The sequence below is a fragment of the Epinephelus fuscoguttatus genome, linkage group LG14, assembly GCF_011397635.1.
Source record: "Epinephelus fuscoguttatus linkage group LG14, E.fuscoguttatus.final_Chr_v1".
Classification (NCBI taxonomy): domain Eukaryota; kingdom Metazoa; phylum Chordata; class Actinopteri; order Perciformes; family Serranidae; genus Epinephelus; species Epinephelus fuscoguttatus.
In genome coordinates, this window is record NC_064765.1 from 17,977,845 (window position 1) to 17,996,572 (window position 18,728).

General features: G+C 42.6%; 1 protein-coding gene across 3 annotated transcripts; it reads left to right on the forward strand.

Moving 5' to 3' along the window:
- The first annotated feature begins 726 nt into the window (after nucleotides 1-726).
- e2f2 (E2F transcription factor 2) lies at nucleotides 727-17,813 on the forward strand. Of its 3 annotated transcripts, XM_049595647.1 has the most exons (8): nucleotides 740-867; nucleotides 1,232-1,517; nucleotides 8,730-8,829; nucleotides 10,543-10,762; nucleotides 12,876-13,037; nucleotides 13,160-13,274; nucleotides 13,374-13,572; nucleotides 15,858-17,813. In XM_049595647.1, exons 2-8 carry the CDS (start codon nucleotides 1,245-1,247, stop codon nucleotides 16,136-16,138), a joined length of 1,350 nt encoding a protein of 449 aa, XP_049451604.1. In that variant the 5' UTR covers nucleotides 740-867; nucleotides 1,232-1,244; the 3' UTR covers nucleotides 16,139-17,813. The 3 variants fall into 3 exon arrangements, with proteins under 3 accessions (XP_049451603.1, XP_049451606.1, XP_049451604.1); XM_049595646.1 differs by having other exon boundaries at nucleotides 727-1,517; XM_049595649.1 differs by having other exon boundaries at nucleotides 727-1,517; nucleotides 13,377-13,572.
- The last annotated feature ends 915 nt before the right edge of the window (nucleotides 17,814-18,728 follow it).

Below are 18,728 nucleotides of genomic sequence, written 5' to 3' on the forward strand. Positions count from 1 at the left end.
GACAATATTTTAATTGAATTAATTAGTCTTAATTTAAATATTTATAATTATCTTTATTTGTTCATTTATTGGTTTATGTATTTGTTTACTTATTTTGGTTTTAATTTAATGTTCTATTTATTTTTTTTCTAAATCAACTGTGTGGATGGACTATCATTAAATACATTTTTTTAATGTTCCATATATAATATTTCTTTAATTTTCTTTGACAATATTTCAATATAATCAGTTGATTTAGATTTAATGTTCTTATTTATTCATTTATTTATAATTAAATGTATGTATTTATTTATTTTAATTTCATTTTAATTTAAAAGTGATTTAATTTTGTATGTTTGAAACAGAAGTGAAGCTTAGTGTACCGTTTGATATGCATCAAATTGTGGCTCATGATGGCTCCTTTGATAACAACAAATCTTTGTAAACAACAAAGTTACAACTCTCTTACTACATGTCTGATTATTTAGACTAAACTCATTCACATTCACATAATAAGTGGTCATTGTCTGCAGCTCCAGCCTTGAAATGAAAGAACACCATGTCCCTGAATGCTGCTACTGTCCCTTTAAGAACACCAGCTCCGTCCCCTCGTACAACTGTTTTATGCAAATATGACAAGCCGAACGTGCCGCGAACCAATCAGAGGCGAGTTCCAACCGCGGGAGATCTAAATTTCGCGGGACGAAGTTTGGCGCTAAAAAAGCTGTTCTTCCCCAGCCAGCTCTCTTGTCCTGTTGTATGGAGAACGGAGCTGTGAGCCGGACGGACAGGAGTCACACACCGGGTCGGATCCGCATCACAGGGACTCACTGCACACTGTAGATCTCAAGGTGGAGCCTGATCTCAAGGAGACCTGGAAACCTGCTGGTACTGGACTTTATAGAATACGGGGTGTTTTAAGTTGAATATTTATTTAACCTGCAGTTTGGGTGTAGCTTGTGGGGCAAGTTTCCTCTGCACTTTGTGACGGGACAAAGGATAACACCGATCTGTGTGCTGCGTTCAGTGACGCATATTATTATAAGATAGGGCTGGATTCTCTGTTTAACTCATGCATTTTGGATTTAATAGACAGATCTCTGCTGTGTGAGGCTGTTTTGTTGTTATATTAGCATAGTAGGAGTATATGTTCACACAATAGCAGCAGCAGCTTGCTAGTAGCAGGGGATAGTCAGCAGAGCATTGATCGCAGTGCTGAGCTCCCAGCTTTGACCAATCCGGTTAAATTTAGTTTACTCAGGAAAATGATGCGGATGCCTAAAGGCGTCTCTCCGGCACCGGCTCGGCCAGTGGCGCTGCCCTGCCCTCAGCAGAAGATGAAGGTTGTGTGCACCGGAGGAGTGAAGACCGAGTTCTTCAGCACCGGACTGTCCAGCCCGCCGATGAGCTCGGTACCGGCCGGCTACTTCACCCAGATCTGCAACACCGCCGCGGCCGAACAAAGAGCCAACAGCCTGTACTCAACCCCCCACGGACCAGAGGCTAAACCCATCAGATCATCCTCCGGGCGACTGCCGGTAAAGAATCAAACACACACTGCAAATACACACACAATACAACCCTGTGGTGCAAACACACACTTTTAAAAAGCTGCATACAGTGTCCAGTTTTGTGTGTTCATGTGGGTGGACTCTTGATTTCCAATGGTATGCATGTGTAGCAGAGTTTGGGGCACATTCAAATATGTTTTGACGTGATAAGCCACAGAGGAGCCACTGTGACTGCTGCTCCTCTGTGTGTGTGTGTGTGTGTGTGTGTGTGTGTGTGTGAATGGTGTCCCCTTTGCCTGCAGTGTTAACTTGTGTGACATCTTTCCCCGCAGTCCAGCTGTAGCCACACAAGACAAGACGCAGTGTGTGTAAATGTGTGATGGTTTTGGTAAGGGGATGAGGGGAGGAGGGGGGGTTTGATAGTGTTTGGAGAGTGTTTGGGGGGGCCCCTCGCTTGTGAAAAGGAAGGATGAGAGGCCTTCACAGTGGGAGATAGCCAGGGCCGGGGTGGCTTTTACACTATCAAACAATGAGCAGGCTGGTGGCAGACACTAATGTAAACATTTCACTGGTCTATTGAGCATCTTGTGAGCTCTAATTCGACATGAGCAACAGCTTTTTTTCTGATAACACCCATGTGACAGCTGCTCCCACTGCACCTGTCTCCCAGGCAATGCACGACCTGTGTAACCTGTTCGTATCACCATAGGAAGGAGGTGGAGGTCAGAGGTCGCAACAGGACAACTGGTGTGTTTCCCTGAGAGCTCGTAAAAACCCAACTCTCATCCTCAATATGAGCCACGCACCCCTGCCATGTATATACAGTATGCTTCCTATTCCTCGAGGATTATTTGGAAAGCTCTATGATCTGAGAGGATTGGATCGCACCCAGCAACGTGTTAGCGCTCCACACCTGCTGTTGCTTGTTATATTTGGTCTCCTCTTCGCAGCCAGCCAAGTTGCCGTCGTTTAGTTGGTGAATTGCAGCAAGGCTAAAGGGGGTTAGGGGTTAAAGTGTGTACAGGGGTCTACAAATCTCACGTTAACCTCCTGCCCTTGGAGCCTGTATTCACTAATAGGCCCCTTCAAGAGGATTAGCAGGACGTAAGTAAAGTGAGAAACAGGCAACCACCTGGTGAACTTAATTACAGTTACAACCCTGTCCTCCATCCTCCATTTTGTTTAGTAGTGTATTAAAATGTGTTTTCCTCCTTTTAATCCAGCACTAGGAGTGGTTCATGTGACAGATAGGGTGTCTTGATAGGGTTTATTATACACATACTGCGGCGCAATCATCAGAGGATGGTGACATGTTGCTGATATGGCAGCCAGAGTGCTGAGTGTGTTTTCTCGCTGATAATGGGGCTGTCCATTATTTCCCTCTGCCATACATTCACTATATATGTGCTATACACTAGTGTTTGACTGTGTCGTGACCACATGAGTGACTTGAAGGAAAGCAGTGTGTTTTTTACTCGTAGCACGTTGTCACAGGTGATGTTGGCCATCTCTGTTGCAGTGGCAGGTTTCAAAAGCCCCAAAGTCCCACGGTTCTGAAACTTCCCCAGCACATGTCAGTAAATTGGGTAAAGTTGCATCTCTGGGGGGAAATTGCACCCTAAAGTCTTACAAACAAATGATGCAGAAATGTGTAGGAACATCACGACTAGTAACTTTGCTAAAGGAAAGATCCTACAGCTGTTTAACTTACAAACATATAAGGTGATGACGTCACAGCTTCCTCTTTGTCACTATTTTTCACATGAGAAGACAGGAGTTTCTACTTCAAAGCACAGATGTTGTCGTTGCTTTTTCTGGGGTTTTCTGAGGCCTTTATAGCCTCAGAGGCAGATTTAAATTCATCAATAACAGATGGCAGCACCTGCCAGGTTTTTCAGGGTCATGTCCTCATGTTGTCCTCTTTAAATCCTTAAATACAGAGATTCAGATGTAGAGCAGTATCCAAATTAAGGCGAGCTTCGGTTTTGGGCAACAGAGCATCACTGCTGCACCTGGTATGGACTAGAAATTAAGTCTGGTTTCATGCAGCCTGTTGACAAGGATGTTTCAATGATTATAAAAGGGAATAATGATCATGATATATATAAAACAGAATTATTTCAATGCATGGCTGAACTTGAAGGTAGCAGCGACTCTAGTGTCTTCTTTGCGCGCTTGCTGACACATCAGCTTCACTGCATGTGCAGTCATGGGTCTTCTGTTTACAGGAAATGTAACTTCTTCATGTACAGCTCACTTCCTTCAGCTTGAACAACAGTACACTCCATAACCACTGTCTTTTTAGCCTGTTTTTTTTTTTTTTCACAGGGTAACAGGATGCTTGGCTCAGCATGAAAACCTGAGTTCTTTAAACACAGACAAATCAGTCACACATAATCCCACGCTTCAAAGCTTACTCGCGGGGCACGTGTTGTGAAAAAACACGGAGAAAAAAGTTAATGTTTGACTGCGTGAAGTTAACATCAGCTGCAAAGATCTCGTCTTTACTTATTAATCGTGCTAACTGTAGTAAAAAAGGCAGTGTATCTGTGATTGTCATGTGACTTTTAACCATGCTGTTGATAATGTGTCACTCTTGTTTCCTTTCCCGTTGATAGGGATGTAGATGTGTGACAGGATCCATGCCTGCGTCAAAGTCCAGGGAAGCCCTTTCTGTCTGTGACGGCTACTTTTGATCAGATCTCAAAGCGCATGGATGAATGAATTTGTCTGTTTCAGATGCCGCAAGTCGTGTTTACTACAGCCAAATGGCAGTCTGGCAAGAAGATGCATCTGCATAATGTCGAGCAGACACAATGTCCCGCTTATTCCCTGCTTATGTCACATGTGCGTGTTCCCCGGATTTTCATGGAATGTGCGCAATCTGCCAAAACTCTATCAGCACTTCATGAACTACTCTTTCTGGAAAACAAACCTCTGACTTATAACTTCCAGTGACGTCTTGAATCACCTTGTAGTTCCAGAGATTCTTCTTTTGGTGAGCCCCCATTCAGAAGGGTGACACTTGGGTGTGACATTGGCCAACTGTATGCAGTCACCCAAAGCCTCCCTCTGTTTTTCTATGCACTCTTATTTACCTCATTTTACCCCGGCCTCAGGCTAGTGCTGGCCCTGGACATTATGTCCTCAATAGGGGGAGTTTTGCATTTCAAAGCATCCTGTTCCCACCCCTCTCTATCTCCCCACCACCAACACACCAAAAGGACAAGTCCGCCCTTCTGTTTCACCTCTCCAGAGCCATGTTGTCAATCTCATCAGCAATGCATGCATTGTTTCCCTTTGACTCTCCGAGGGTGTGGTGGTGACCAAACCTTCTGTTTGTGTACAGAGGAGTGGATATTTGCAGGCGTACTGTAACTTGCCCTCAGCTTGAATGGAATCCGAGTCCCATGCCGCCCCCAGGTTTGTTGGTTTGAAAAGAGGCCAGACTGCTGAAGCCCTTCACGTGACTGTGACTTTGTGTGTGAAATGCCGCTGTGGATTTCACCACAGCGGCAGCAGCAACGGCGTTGGCGGGAATTGGCCAAAGAATGTACAGCAAACAGGAGAAGCCACGTGCAGCGCTATGGGTGTAATAGGGCAGGCGACTCTTGGAGATAGAGAGTTAATAGGAGTGTATCTGGCTCAGCCCTTTCCTATTTCCTCTCACAGTTATTGGCCCAAACAGTGGCTGCACAGTAACTACACAGGAACTGATTTTAAATTGAGTAACGTGCTTGTTATGATAATTGCAATGCTCACAATGTTCAGCTTTCTGTGTGAGATTGATCCAAATGATCACATTTAGTCTGTCAGGATGTATTGTGTGTCCTCGTATATGTGTCATGCAGCATGCCTGTGTGTTTCCCTATAAATCAACAGCCTGTCTTTCCACTACATGAAACAGTGTTTGCGTAATATGGTTGACTCACCAGAGAAATCCCTCATGCAAAAAAGGGAGCACCCAAGCCCCCACCCTCACCCATACAGCTGCAGGGTGAAACCGTTGGTTCCCCTCTTACAACATGTCACTATGCCTGTGGCTGCTCTCAAATTGTAGACCTACAAGCCTAAAAAATGTAGACATGGCGCAGCTTAGTCTGCACATTAAGGTCATGGGAGTTAAGAGGCTCTAATGTCAAGGAGCCTTTTTCTATACAGTACTTATTCTGGGACTGGAAGACTCAGGCAATCAAGTAAAACCAGAAAGATCTTCCTTCTGTTTAAACAACAGCTGTCACAGCTTGTAGAAACTTCAACCAGTTTCTAGTTCCTCTCTGTGACCCCTGGTATTTGGCAGCTACAGTCAGGACCTAGAGCCAACAAAAACACAGCTTTTAATCCCATAAATAACTGCTAAGAGTCAATATTTTGCTCAAAGTAGCAGGTCCTGATGGGCCAAAATTCCATAGCCCCAATAGTCTAAAAAATGTCCTATTGGACTGAAAGGCCATTTCTCCAACAGCCCGTTATTCCTAAAACAAACGCTCAAGGCCCAGAAGTCTAATTTCTCCAAAAATACACACTCCCTATAGACTCTTTAGGGCCGACATCACAATGACATCAGTTTGTGAGCTGGAGGCAAAACACGACTCACCACCACAGGGCTGTAGGCTACATAGGAGTCTTAAAATATCGTCTTGTTGTGTTATTGGGAGCCAGAATAGAAGGATTCATGGCTCAAAACTTAAATTTTATCACATACCAGCTGCCACTGCCCCTCAACGCACATTTCATATCAGGTTATGGAAAAAATATTTACTGTTGTAGATGAATTACGAAGGTGTATTAACGGTTATCCACCTAATCAGAAATTGGGGAAGTATTAAGAGGAATATTGGATTCCTCCGTAACGCTAACTTTTTAGCGCATTAGCTAAAGTGAGCTACGATAGCAAAACAAAATGGAGGAAACTGTTCAAGTGTGTCCTTTGTAAGACAACAAAGCCGGCCCTCCTGTCAAATCATCCATCCACTGAGCGAGAGCATACAGATCGGCCAGTCTTGTCACGTCGGTCAGTGTTTACTTATTCAAGTAACAGTCGCGGTTCCGGAGAGTGAGAAACCTGACATGGTGCGTTCGTAAATTCAGTCTGACACTCTACGCTAAAAAGAGAGCCCTGCTGGTTGAAGAAACGGAGCGTTATATTTCTATATGAATTAACAAACACTTAAGTTAATCACACATTTACTGCAGTTGTTGCTCTGCTGCTCCATTTCAGAGTGCCTAGAGAAGCCTCTGCCATTCTGCGAGTGTGGTGCTGCGAAGAACCAAATGGTATGTTTTGACAGCACTTCAAATTTACGAACCATCCAGTTCGTGCCAGAGTGCACTCCGGCACTCGAATTGAGTATTTCTGACTGCACAACTCACATTATCGTCCTCCGTTGTCTAAAATAAGCCAACAGAACTTGCTAGCTAGCGCTGGCTAATGTCTGTGGAGAATTGTTTTACCTCCAGCTAAGCCCCGCCCACTGAAAAACGTCATACTGTTTCCCAGCAGCGTTTGAGTCACTGAACCTGGGTGTTTTTCACTGACCAGTCCCTGACTTTTCAGCAAATTTGTACCACCAAATGTGACTGTTTCAAGCCACATCACAATCTTTTCCTAACCATAACCAAGTAGGTTTTGTGCCTAAGTGTAACCACTCATTCACCACAGCATTGTTGACGAAAGTAGCATATCCATGGTTCACAGAAACATACACTTTGAACATTTTTTTTCTGTTGATTAGGTTATCCAACTGCAGGGATCTTGTATTTTTGGCGAAAGGGGACTCCGCAGCAATGGGTGTTTGTTTTGGGGATAACGGGCTATTGGAGAAATGCGCTTTCAGTCCAATGGGACATTTTCAGCTAACTGGGCTTCAGAAGTTTGGGCTGTTTGAACAACGAGTAGTCCCCCATTCTGTGCCCTACTGAAGCTGGCCGCCTGTATGCTGTAGGGATTAAAAGCTGCCCTGCCAGCAGCACATACACTTGCTGCGCTGCTCCAGATGTCGCCAGTCAACAGGTGGACATGTCAGGGAGCACACTGGGACAATGGTAGCCTTCATTATCCCCACACTCACACTGGCACATCCACACGTGGTTAAGTCAATTCAGCACTTTTCCCCGTCTCGCAAGAAGTCTGTCGCCCTAAACCTATTAGCTAAAGCACCGCTGTGACAAAAAGGGATTATTGTTGCCAAGTCTTTTTGAAGAGACGCGGAGGAAAGGCGAGTTTGTGAGACAACACAGAAATGAAAGGATAACAGGGAGTGAGGTGAGGGCCTAACCAGATGCGACAAATTACCCAGCAGCCTCGGTAGCATCTAGCTTAAATCCCATGCCTCATTAGCGCAGTCACCAGAGTGCTTCTGTGTGGGCGCTCTGCACAACGAGGGTAATGAATGCAGATTGACTGCAAACTTTCTTATCCAACGACTGACAGGAATTCTGCATGTTAGCGTGACGCCACTTTCTGCAGCTTTTTCATCTCTCAGACAGTTGGTTATTACTCAGTTCTTCAAGGGAGTTCATTTGACTTTCACTTTTGTTATGTTGGGTCAATGTAGGTCATTGAAAAGAAAGTAGTGGTCACATGAAGACATTTCGTTTTATTGTGGTCCAAAGGTTGTGTGTGTGCTTCTAATTGAAGCTGCAGGTCTTAGTGTATGACGCATCACAGTTATAGTCAAGTAATCATCTGTTTGTAAGAGTGGAGAGCCTGTGTGTGATAATGTTGTAGAAGAAAGGGGACATAGGGAGGCTTGAGAGGGGGAGGAGAGGTCACTGAGTGTTTCCAGGGATTTCCTTGCATTTCGCATGCAGTGGGTTGGGAGTCGATCAACCCCCTTTCCCTATCCGCCCCCACACACACACACACACACACCATCAGCCCCTCGTGAAGTGCTTGGGAAAGTGTGACGGGGGTGCTTTGTTCCTGCACTTGAGGGCTGTTGGCACATTTACAACACTTCTCAACAACCCCCCTATTTAACACTTTTACTAGCACTGTTTCATGAATTGGCTGGACGTGGCCTACACACTTCATTCTCATGATTAGACTTTAAACTTGCCATTACGTAAAGTCAAGACTGTTTCCAGAAGAATAATACTCAAATGGGGAATATGTTCACGTTATAGATTTTCTTACGAGGCCAGATTGATTAGGTCATACTGAACACTACAACAAGCACCATCTTTGCTTTTATATTTACTTTCTTTACTGATGTACATAAACTCTTTCCTCTCTAGGCTAAAAGGAAGCTGGATCTTGAGGACCCTCTTTACATGCCAGAGTTCCGAACACCAAAAGGCAAAAGCAGCATCGCAGCCAGGATACCAAGTCCAAGGAGTGAGTACACCGGCGACAGATCTGGGAATACATGAATGTGAAAGAGGTGGTGTAATGTGGTGGGTTTAATGGGTAGATACTTGCTGGGAGTGGTATCCGCGCTGATAACATCACTGTAATGCTTCTATTTAAATCAGGTTTACAGTACATAAAGGGAGAGGCAACTTAAAGAGAGACCCTTCCTCCATGTGGAGAAGGGGGCACATGAGGAGCTCTAATAGGTCAATGGCAATAACAAAAAACACTGTAGAGTTATGTTAAAGGAACACTAATTTGTTTTTCTTGCATGTCTCCATGATGACTTAAGAATCCAAAAATGGAGGAAACTCCTCATGGACTGAAGTCACAGGGGTCTGCATTTAGCTACAGTAAAACTATTTAAAGCATCAGTTTACTAACTCTTACACAGCTCATGCAGTACAGTCCAAGTCTCATTAAACCAGTCACATGCTCAGTTCTTCCCAACCACATGGATTTTTTCGCTAAAAACTTACTATGTAAAACTGAACTGAAAGTGAAAATGATTTATGCTCTCTTCAAAGACTCCTTTGACAAAAATGGGAATTTTGGAGCCTAATAAATCATGTGAAGAGGACCTTGTATGTTGGAGTTACAAACCACTTCCTATTTGGTGGCGAAACATGGAAATTTGGCACCTCGCCACAGTCACATGGTTTGACGAAAACTCAAGCTTTAAGCAACTTTTGATATCCAAGGTCTTAAGATGCTACAGACAAAATTTGAAATCAGTTGGATCCAAAAAATGCACCACAATGACACATTAAATCCAAAATGGCTGACTTCCTGTTAGGTTTCAGGTATGGCTCCAAGAGGCTTTTATGTAGGTCTTGGGGTGTTGCATGTGCCTACCACCAGACCCATATCGGATGTAAATTTTTTCGTCAGTACTGATGCACATGCAAAGTTCAATGAGTTTTCGGGCACCTTAAAATGTAATTCTTTTTGGTCATTTGGGGGGTGAAATATCCCTTTATTATAACTCTACAGTAATGTTACAACTTTCTGTTTATTGTTTTTTATTGCCATCATCCTGTTAGAGTTTCTAGCGTACCTCTTGCTCCACATGGAGGAAGGGTCTCTTCACAATATAACTAGATAGAAGAGCGACATAAAAAGTCCAATAAAATACTGTAGGTACAAAGAGATAAGTCTCAGGAAGTTGTCTAATTACGGTTCTTTACAATGGTGCAAGTCCAAAGGAAGGAAGGTGGAGCAGGGATTGTGCAGCAGGGGGAAGGGTAGTGTAAAGATAGAGGATGTCCAACTCTTCAGGAACTAAAATCAGAAAAGTCAAATTATTTGACCAGCAGCAGAATAAAAAGTAATGGCTTGTGTGGGATGTAATTTTTGCACACAAATGGTCAACATGATGGAGACAGAGGCAGATCATTTACACAAAATGATATGAGTCACATTCACGCAGGAATTAAGGTAATTGACATATTCATGTAACAAAATTCTGCACCTTCAGTGTGTTTACCTGCTCACACTGTTTTAATTTTTGGAATAAGACTGAGCTGTGGGAGAGATTTGAAGCCTTTGAAATTTCTCTGCAACAGCATTTTATGCAAATAAATCAAATGCTGTTGCAGGGTAAATATTCTTTGGCTTTTTTGTTAAATGTCTACATATCATTGTTTGTTTCTAACTGTTCCGCTCTTCACGTGCCTCTGTCCGTGTCTTTGCTCTCAGCTCCAAAGTCTCCAGGTGAGCGGACGCGGTACGACACCTCCTTGGGCCTGCTGACCAAGAAATTTGTGGGTCTGATTGCGGAGTCTCCTGATGGGGTTCTTGACCTGAACTGGGCCACTGAGGTTCTGGAGGTCCAGAAGAGACGCATCTATGACATCACAAATGTCCTGGAGGGAGTCCAGCTCATCCGAAAGAAGTCCAAGAACAACATCCAGTGGCTGTAAGTACGAATGCAGAGGAGGACATTTAATATGAGGAATGGAAATAGATGTATGGAAAGAAAAGGTTTAAGAAATACCGCCACTTTGTTATTAACTCTAACTGGCTCATGATCCGAGGCTGTAGAGTGGGAATCAGGGACAAATGCAGTCATCGTAACAGTTACCAGACAGTGTAACAGGTGACATTTGTCACCTGGATCTGTTTTTTTTCCATAACAATGTGGACAGCAGAAGTCACATGGAAACTGATCTTTTCAATTCTGATCTGTGCAATTTTCATCTGTGGTCCTAAGTCAGATACAGGTCTGATTTTTTTTTTTTTTTTTCTAATGCATCCTTGGTCTGAATAGTTATACTGGAATTCATGCAACTTTTACGTCACTTACCTGAACCGAGTGTCCTGCTGCAAGAGTCTTACAGAGAGGTGCTGACAGATGTAGTTAAAAGTGGCCCTAAACATCTTGGAATTTTAGATGAAATCTGTTTCAGGTCACAATCCCTCCACTCTGCCTCCACACACTTCCACATAGAGGTAGCAGCCTCTGCTCCACAAACATTCATAATTAAAATCCTGACTCTGTTTCTCCTCATCCTTGTTGTCATCTGCTTTCAAACTCGCTGGCTTCCGCTGCACTTTAACTTGGAGATAAAACCGTAAACTCCGACTAAGGGCTCATTTATGCTCAACGTTAAATACGGATCTGGATACGGACGGAGTCTTCTGTCCGTGCTCCGCATTCATTTCGTCCGTATTTCTGCACGTTTCCATAAGGGCTCATTTATGCTCCCTTTATCATTACATTATCAATATCTCCTCCACGGTCGCCATGTTTGTTTTTGAGTTTGTTGTTGTCATACACTTTTGACGCTGGGCTGCCTCCTGGTGGATATATTGGTTAACATCCATGCCAACGTAAAGGGTGCATGGAAGTATGTGGGCAGTGACGGTAACATCGTTTGAAACGGACGTATACATTTATGTATGTAAAGGGAGCATATGGGCCTTAAAGTGGCCTTCATGTTTACATCTGTACGACAGCGTGCTGCCTGTGTCGTCTTTGTTATTGTACTTTTGCACGTGCAGGCCAGTTCAGGACTGTGGCCAGTTCTCACTGGAATCTGATTTTGGCCACACGTTAAAAAGTAATATAAACAGTTAAGAAAAATCTGATTTGGGCAATCAATCCAAATTGAGCACTAAGGCTTGCAGCTTGAACGTAGTGAAATAGTCCGCCAACATGAAATTGTTACCAACATGTGATGCTTGGTGGGGGCTCCAGACCCCACAGTAATGTTGGTTTAACTATGGGCAGCACCAAAAAAATAGGTTTGTGGTTGTTGACCACATGACAGCCACAGTCCAGCTCTATAAACACATCTCTCAGCACCATCATATACAGTTTATTTGCTTCTGTCAAACAGCCCCTACAAGGTTTTATCTTCCCAACCAACTGCCAAACAGTTTTACTTACAGTAAACTGCAGAATAAAAGCAGCACCGAGTCTCTCATACATGAGGTCTGAACAGGGCTTTACACTGAGGGACCGATAAAATAGAGGAATCTCCATCATGTGATGCCAGCAGCATGAAACTTTGCATTAAATACCACCATATTCATGATGTGGATTTTTTATGTTGAGATTGCTTCTTCAGTTAGCGGCATGTTGACCACAGACTGTGTTGAATCAGCTCAGTGGTAATTGGATTGCACCATACTGAAAAGTGTTTCTAATATTTTGTCCACCTAATACACAGATGAGGAACAATAAAAAAAAAACTAATACAGTTAAGCATCATAAACTACAGCTTCAAAACTGACAATAGAGTGAAATAAAAATACATTTTAAAAAAGCTGTGTCTATTGAAGAACCCTGTGTGTGGCTGCAAGTCAGTGCACTCACTCCTGCTTACACTTACCTGCCCCCTAGTGGCTGTTAAGGAGCATTACAACATATCTAGACAACACTGAGCATCCTCTGCTGAACCATGTGGAGTGCTTACTGTGTATTACACTGTGTGTCTTTGTTTTTGAGTTGGTATTACAGTTAGATTTTGTATTGCAATCATCATATGATTTGTTATGATTTATATGTTTATGTGTGTTTTTGGTAGGGTTGGGGATGTATTTGAGGGTGGTGCAGCTGGAGGAGAGAAGGCCTGCACCCTGAGGAAAGAGCTCGGAGACCTGGAGAGAGTCGAGAGATCTCTGGATGAGCTGATCCACTCCAGCACGGCACAGCTCAAACAGCTCACCGAATATGAAGATAATAAGAGATATCCTTTACATCCAGCTGTGTGTGTGAGTGTGTGCATCATTCTCTGGTGGTTTTCTGGTTACACGTGCAAATATCCACAAAATTGTTGCTGCTTGTATCACCCTTGACTCCGCACTGTACGTTGGGCTATGTGACGTACCAGGACATCCGCTCCATCAGCACTCTACGAGACCAAACAGTCATTGCCGTCAAGGCCCCTGCTGACACCAAACTGGAGGTGCCAGACACGGCAGGGGTGAGAAGACAGATCTCAAAATAAAAAAATATTGAATTGTAGCTCCTAAAGACAAAACAATGGAACTATGAGCATTGTATGTTTCCTGTCTCCCTGCAGCAGGGGTCGTTGCAGATCTATTTAAAGAGTAAGAACGGCCCCATTGAAGTCTACCTGTGTCCAGAGGAGGGTCTTGAAGATGCTAGCCCGGTTAAAAGCGCCATCACGCCTAAAAAGGAGTTCCCTCAACCCCTCGGCCCTCCGTCTGCAACCACGATGGCGCCACCAAGCTACAACATCAAAGAGGAGCCTGTTGAATGTAAGCTGGCCTCTCTATAGGGTCATGTAAAGTACATTAGGAGTTTATTCTCACACCTTGTTTTGAGGTGTGTGTGAGACACTAATTACACTTTTACACTGGTTTGGAGAGCTATGTTGCTTTTGCTTTTAGAAGCAGCCTACTGTAGCTAGCCAGGCTCTGTCCAATGTACTATTTCTTGAAACACAAGTTTATCTCATGGTATAAACAAGACGTTGCTGCACCCAAGGCTACAATAGCCACTGCAAGCATAACACACTGGAATTGGGTCAAGTTGAATTGTGGGTAATGTAAACACTGGGTTTTAACAAGGAAGACAAAAACACTGACTAAAATACCTCCTTTCCACTGCATGGTTCGGCTCGACTTACCTTTGGTACCAGGCACATTTCTCTTTTTCATTTTCCACTGCTGATAGTACCTCCTCAGTGTTGGTGGGATTTTGAGGTGTTCACCATATAGGGGTGGTCAAAAAAATAATAAAATAATATGATATTATTTATATTTTGTGGTATTTTTGCGATAGTGATATTATTAGGTGAAAAAATATTTATTATTAGTAAATAAAACTTGAAAAGAAAATTGTATTATTAATTTAGGAAAATAGAATTGCAACAAAATATACTGTTTTACATGTCACTTTAACAGTTTTCCTTCAAATATTCAGTAAAAACTAAACAAAAATGATCTCTGTAAACAACAACAGTAACTCAGAGTGAAATTCAGATTCTGTATACAATATTAATAGTTCAACAAAATAAAGTCTACCACAAATTATACATTTAAACAGCTCCCAAATGCAGAAAATGTACAGAAAATGTTCAGCAAAATCCTAAATGACCGAGTTGTTTTTTCCCACCTGGAGCTTTATGCTCTGCCATTTCTCCTCTAATCATCATGCTGTAACCTGTGACAGGCTGTTATGATACCACAACTACCGCACGTTTTTTGTTGCACCAAGAGCATGACATAGGTTTACCTTACCACAGGTTTATGACAAAATCACTTGACGACACCCACTCTGTGCGTAAGGCAAGAGAGGAGAGGGAGAGACGTTGTACTGCTGCCAGAGGAGCCGCTGAATGAGTTCCCTCTGAGCACTAGCTCACCTGGGCTGTTCATAAAACATTCAGGACGCCACAGTTTATTCCACACTACTGAAGCTGCTACTCTTTTGGGAACCACCGCAGAGTCTGTAATATTTTGCTTTCAGCCATGCTTGTTGTTGCCGTGGGTAACAGTATGATGTCAGTTTGTCTACAAGTCGAAATATCACCAGTATCATGATATGACATTTTCACAAGATATTAAAAAATCATACTGTGGGCGTCGGTGGCTTAGTGGGTAGAGCAGGTGCCCCATGTACAAGGCTGTTGCTGCAGCAGCCTGGGTTCAACTCCAGCCTGTGGCCCTTTCCTGCATGTCACCCCCTCTCTCTCTCCCCCTTTCACACTTGCTGTCCTATCCATTAAAGGCAAAATGCCCACGAAAAACTTAAAAAAAAAAAATCATACTGGTGTTACTGTGAACGAGATGATATGGCACACCCCTGTCACTGCAGCAATGCATTTTGAAACTGCTGTAAACATAATCTTCAGTGCAACAGTCACTGGATTCTTTCATCAGCAACCAAACAGTGGAACATCTGCCCTTTGTCAGTTGTATGGCCTAATTTTGCAGGCTGACATTTACCAAAATCTGGTTCAAGAATTAAAAAATTGCAGTCTCTATTGATGGTAGCTTTGCTATTTAAAAAAACAGCTCTGTTCAGGATGTTCTCTCTGAACAGTCAGTGGCCTGCAGCATTATAACCCCACCTTATTGGCTCAGCTCACTTGGAACCTTGTCCAAGGTGGTACCTAAAATATACCAGGCGCTATTGACAACTTACGCTAATGGAAAGCTAAAAAAACAGCAAGTCGAGTAGAGTTGTGTCGTACTGCGCAGTGGAAATGGAGCAGAAGTGACAATATCTCTGGTTCTGTTGCATCAATTTTTATCTTTCTTCTATCCATTGTGATTCCAACAACCAGTGTTACAGGAGAGCAGTGTTAAATCAGTGCAGTGCTCTGAACTTCCAGTCTTTATGCTAAGCTAAGCTAATTGCCCCCCGGTTCTAGCTCCATACTAAAGGCTAATGTAAGAGATGTGTTGATGTTCTCCTCGAGCTCGCAGAGGGATAACAAATGCAGAAACTCAACTGTATTGATAATAATTACAAATTTAAACATTCATGAGACACGTCAGGCTAAAAAGATGAACTTGTGTCGTTTTCCTCATCGCAGCCAACTTGTCTACAGCAGCTCCAGCCACCTCCTCAGCTGCAGCCTCCACCTCCACCTCTACTCTGCTGGACGTCGAGGGTCTCCTGGGTTTGCCCCCCAGCCTGCTCCAGATCACAGAGGACCAGCTTCCTTGCGCCTCGTTCCCCCCAGACCCCAACACCCCCTTTGTCAGTTTCTCTCCACCGTTGGACCATGACGATTATTTGTGGAGCCTGGAGGACGGCGAGGGAGTGTCAGATTTCTTTGACACATACGACCTTGGAGATTTGCTGAAGAGCTGAGGCGTAGGTGAAGGAAAGGGGGGGGGAGGGAATTAGGGGAAATATTTAATTGAATACCTTCTGCAGGTAGGAAATATTACACTATGAAGCCATCAGTCGTTGTTTTTACCATGCCTGTTTTATGTCAGTGATTCCAAAGGAGGAGTGACCCCCCTTTGTTTATTTTATATAAGGAAAAATCATTTGTACATATTCTTGTAAAAAAAAAAAAAAAAAGACCAGTAGGAAACATTGTTAAAAAAAAAAAAGCAGGGATCATTTTGGATTTTCTGTCACATTTTCAGATTGCGCTACAAATATTTCAAAAAATGTTTTAACTCATACAAACACATGAGTTATTGTGCATATCATCCCCAGCAACAAAAATAAAATAAAAAAAATCAGGCAGTGTTTACAGTGTGACAACTCAGGAATTGTTTTCCCAAAGTCTTAATGTTTTGTGCCACTCTTTGGCCCGTAGGGGGCAGCCTTGTATTATGTCAGCTTTAACTGCCGTGCAGCTTTACATGATTCAATCACTGGATGAAATTAAGCTAAAGCCATCGAGAGTCTATCTGCTTTCAACACTGACCAAATTAAACTGTGAACAATACGTGTCCTCGTAGATCCACGAGCGTCTGCGGCTCAAACACAACAGTATTGGGTGAAATCTGATTTGCTTCTGTCTGATCAGGTTTGCTCTCTCCTGCCTTGAGCTTTATATTACGTCAGTCTTTGTACCTGTTTGGTGCTACACTGTGTGCCAAATGTGACAGGCACCCAATAGTGGACCCAGATGCAGAGTTAATGGCTGATAATGGGTACTTTTCAAACACATACACTCACTCTTGTTGGTTCGGCAGCTTTATTTCACATCCAGGTGCTCCTCTATTGATTAGAGTTTGCTGATTTTAATAGATTTTTTGATTTAATACTGTGAAACTATTGTATTTCTGAGGAAATCACCCAAAATAAGTGGAATGCAGCATCTGTGTCGCAGGTGCGGTGGAAGCGAGGGGTTAATTGATGTAATTAAGGTTTAATTAGAGTAGCGATTTGCGTTTCCTCTTGTTCAGAAATGAATGAAGTCTGTTGATTTATCAGCAACAGAAGCAAAAAGGAATTCGTGTCCTTCATGTTTAAATTTAAAGGCCGTGAATGCTTTCCCACATGTGGCCGTGCAGCCCGTTTAAATGTCAGAGACGAGGTCAGAGCAGCTGTGACTTTTATCTCTTCAGATTTTTTTTTCCACTTCAAAGCGTTCTAGACATTTGGAAATTTGAATTTAATGCTGATGTTTTTTTTGTTTTTTTGGCTTTCCCTCTACACTGCAGAGATAAGCTAAGTGTCCTGTCCTAACAAAACTTGAAAAGGCGTGTTTGTGTGTGTATTTGACAGCTTGGGAAAATGGGTGTCATTGTGTGTTTGTGTGTGAGTTTTTACAAGGTAGATTAGAGGATTTGAATTCAGAATTTGTAGTTGTTGGTTTTTTTTTTTTTCAATGAGCATTATTTTCTGGTATTTGTACATAATGAATTTTGTATTTATGCCTATTTTTATGAATTTTTTTCAAAAGTTGATACTTGCCTTTTTACACGAGGCACGACTGTTTTTCTATGACATACGGCACTTAATATTTTTGTAATATTGTGTGGTCTGTTTGAAATTATAAATAAATTCTGAAGCCATGGTTTACACTTGGAACTCTGCTACATTTTTATTGTACTCACTTATCATTTCCAGAGCCTGTAGTTCATGTAGAAATGTTTAAATGCAGTTCTTCATAGCTAACATTTTCTCAACAACACTGCAGCAGAGCGTATATCTAATCTTCATGCATCATTGCTTTTAATGATTTTACTCCAAGCCTCTGCAACATACTCCTTAATATGACCTGGCTCCTGCTGAAAAATTAACCAATGTAAAGGATTTCATCTTCAAATTCTATAGTGGGAACCCAGAGGGCCAAATCAAAATATGGAGTAAAAACAAAAAAGAAAAATACTGTGTGTTCACGGTTGTAAAGGGGTAAACTCCAGAGTATTGTGCGGTGCTCTTGAAGTCAGACTATTTAACTGAAGGAGGAAGGGAAGCCCCTGGGTTTACTTCAGGCACACAATCATCCAGCCAAGGATGTTAAGTTAAAATGTCTGTATTAGATCAGGGCATTAATGCCGACCGGTTTCGAGCCACAGGAAAAAGTCTGTCTTGAAAAAGGAGTCAACCAGAGTGGAAAGTTGTGTTTACTTTTATAGCCTTCTGAGACCCTAACTTTTGTTTGGTATGCATTAATAGGACCTGATTTAAAAAACATAACGTTGTCAATGATCATAAAGTCCCAATGTCCTCAAACGACACAACAATAAAGTCCCAATGTCTTCAACGAGTACTTTCTAATTAACAGCATCTTATCTTGTTTCTAAATTGGTCTAATTTGTATGGCCTATCAAACTACAAACATGATTAATCATAAATAAACACGTTTCATCCATAAAATGTGATCAGGTTTTGGATCTTGTCCACTTTTGTGTCAGGATCAGCTGCAGTCTGACTTGGCAGAGGTGGTTGCCATCTTGTTTTTACATGCATTACTGTATTGTGCTGGTACTAC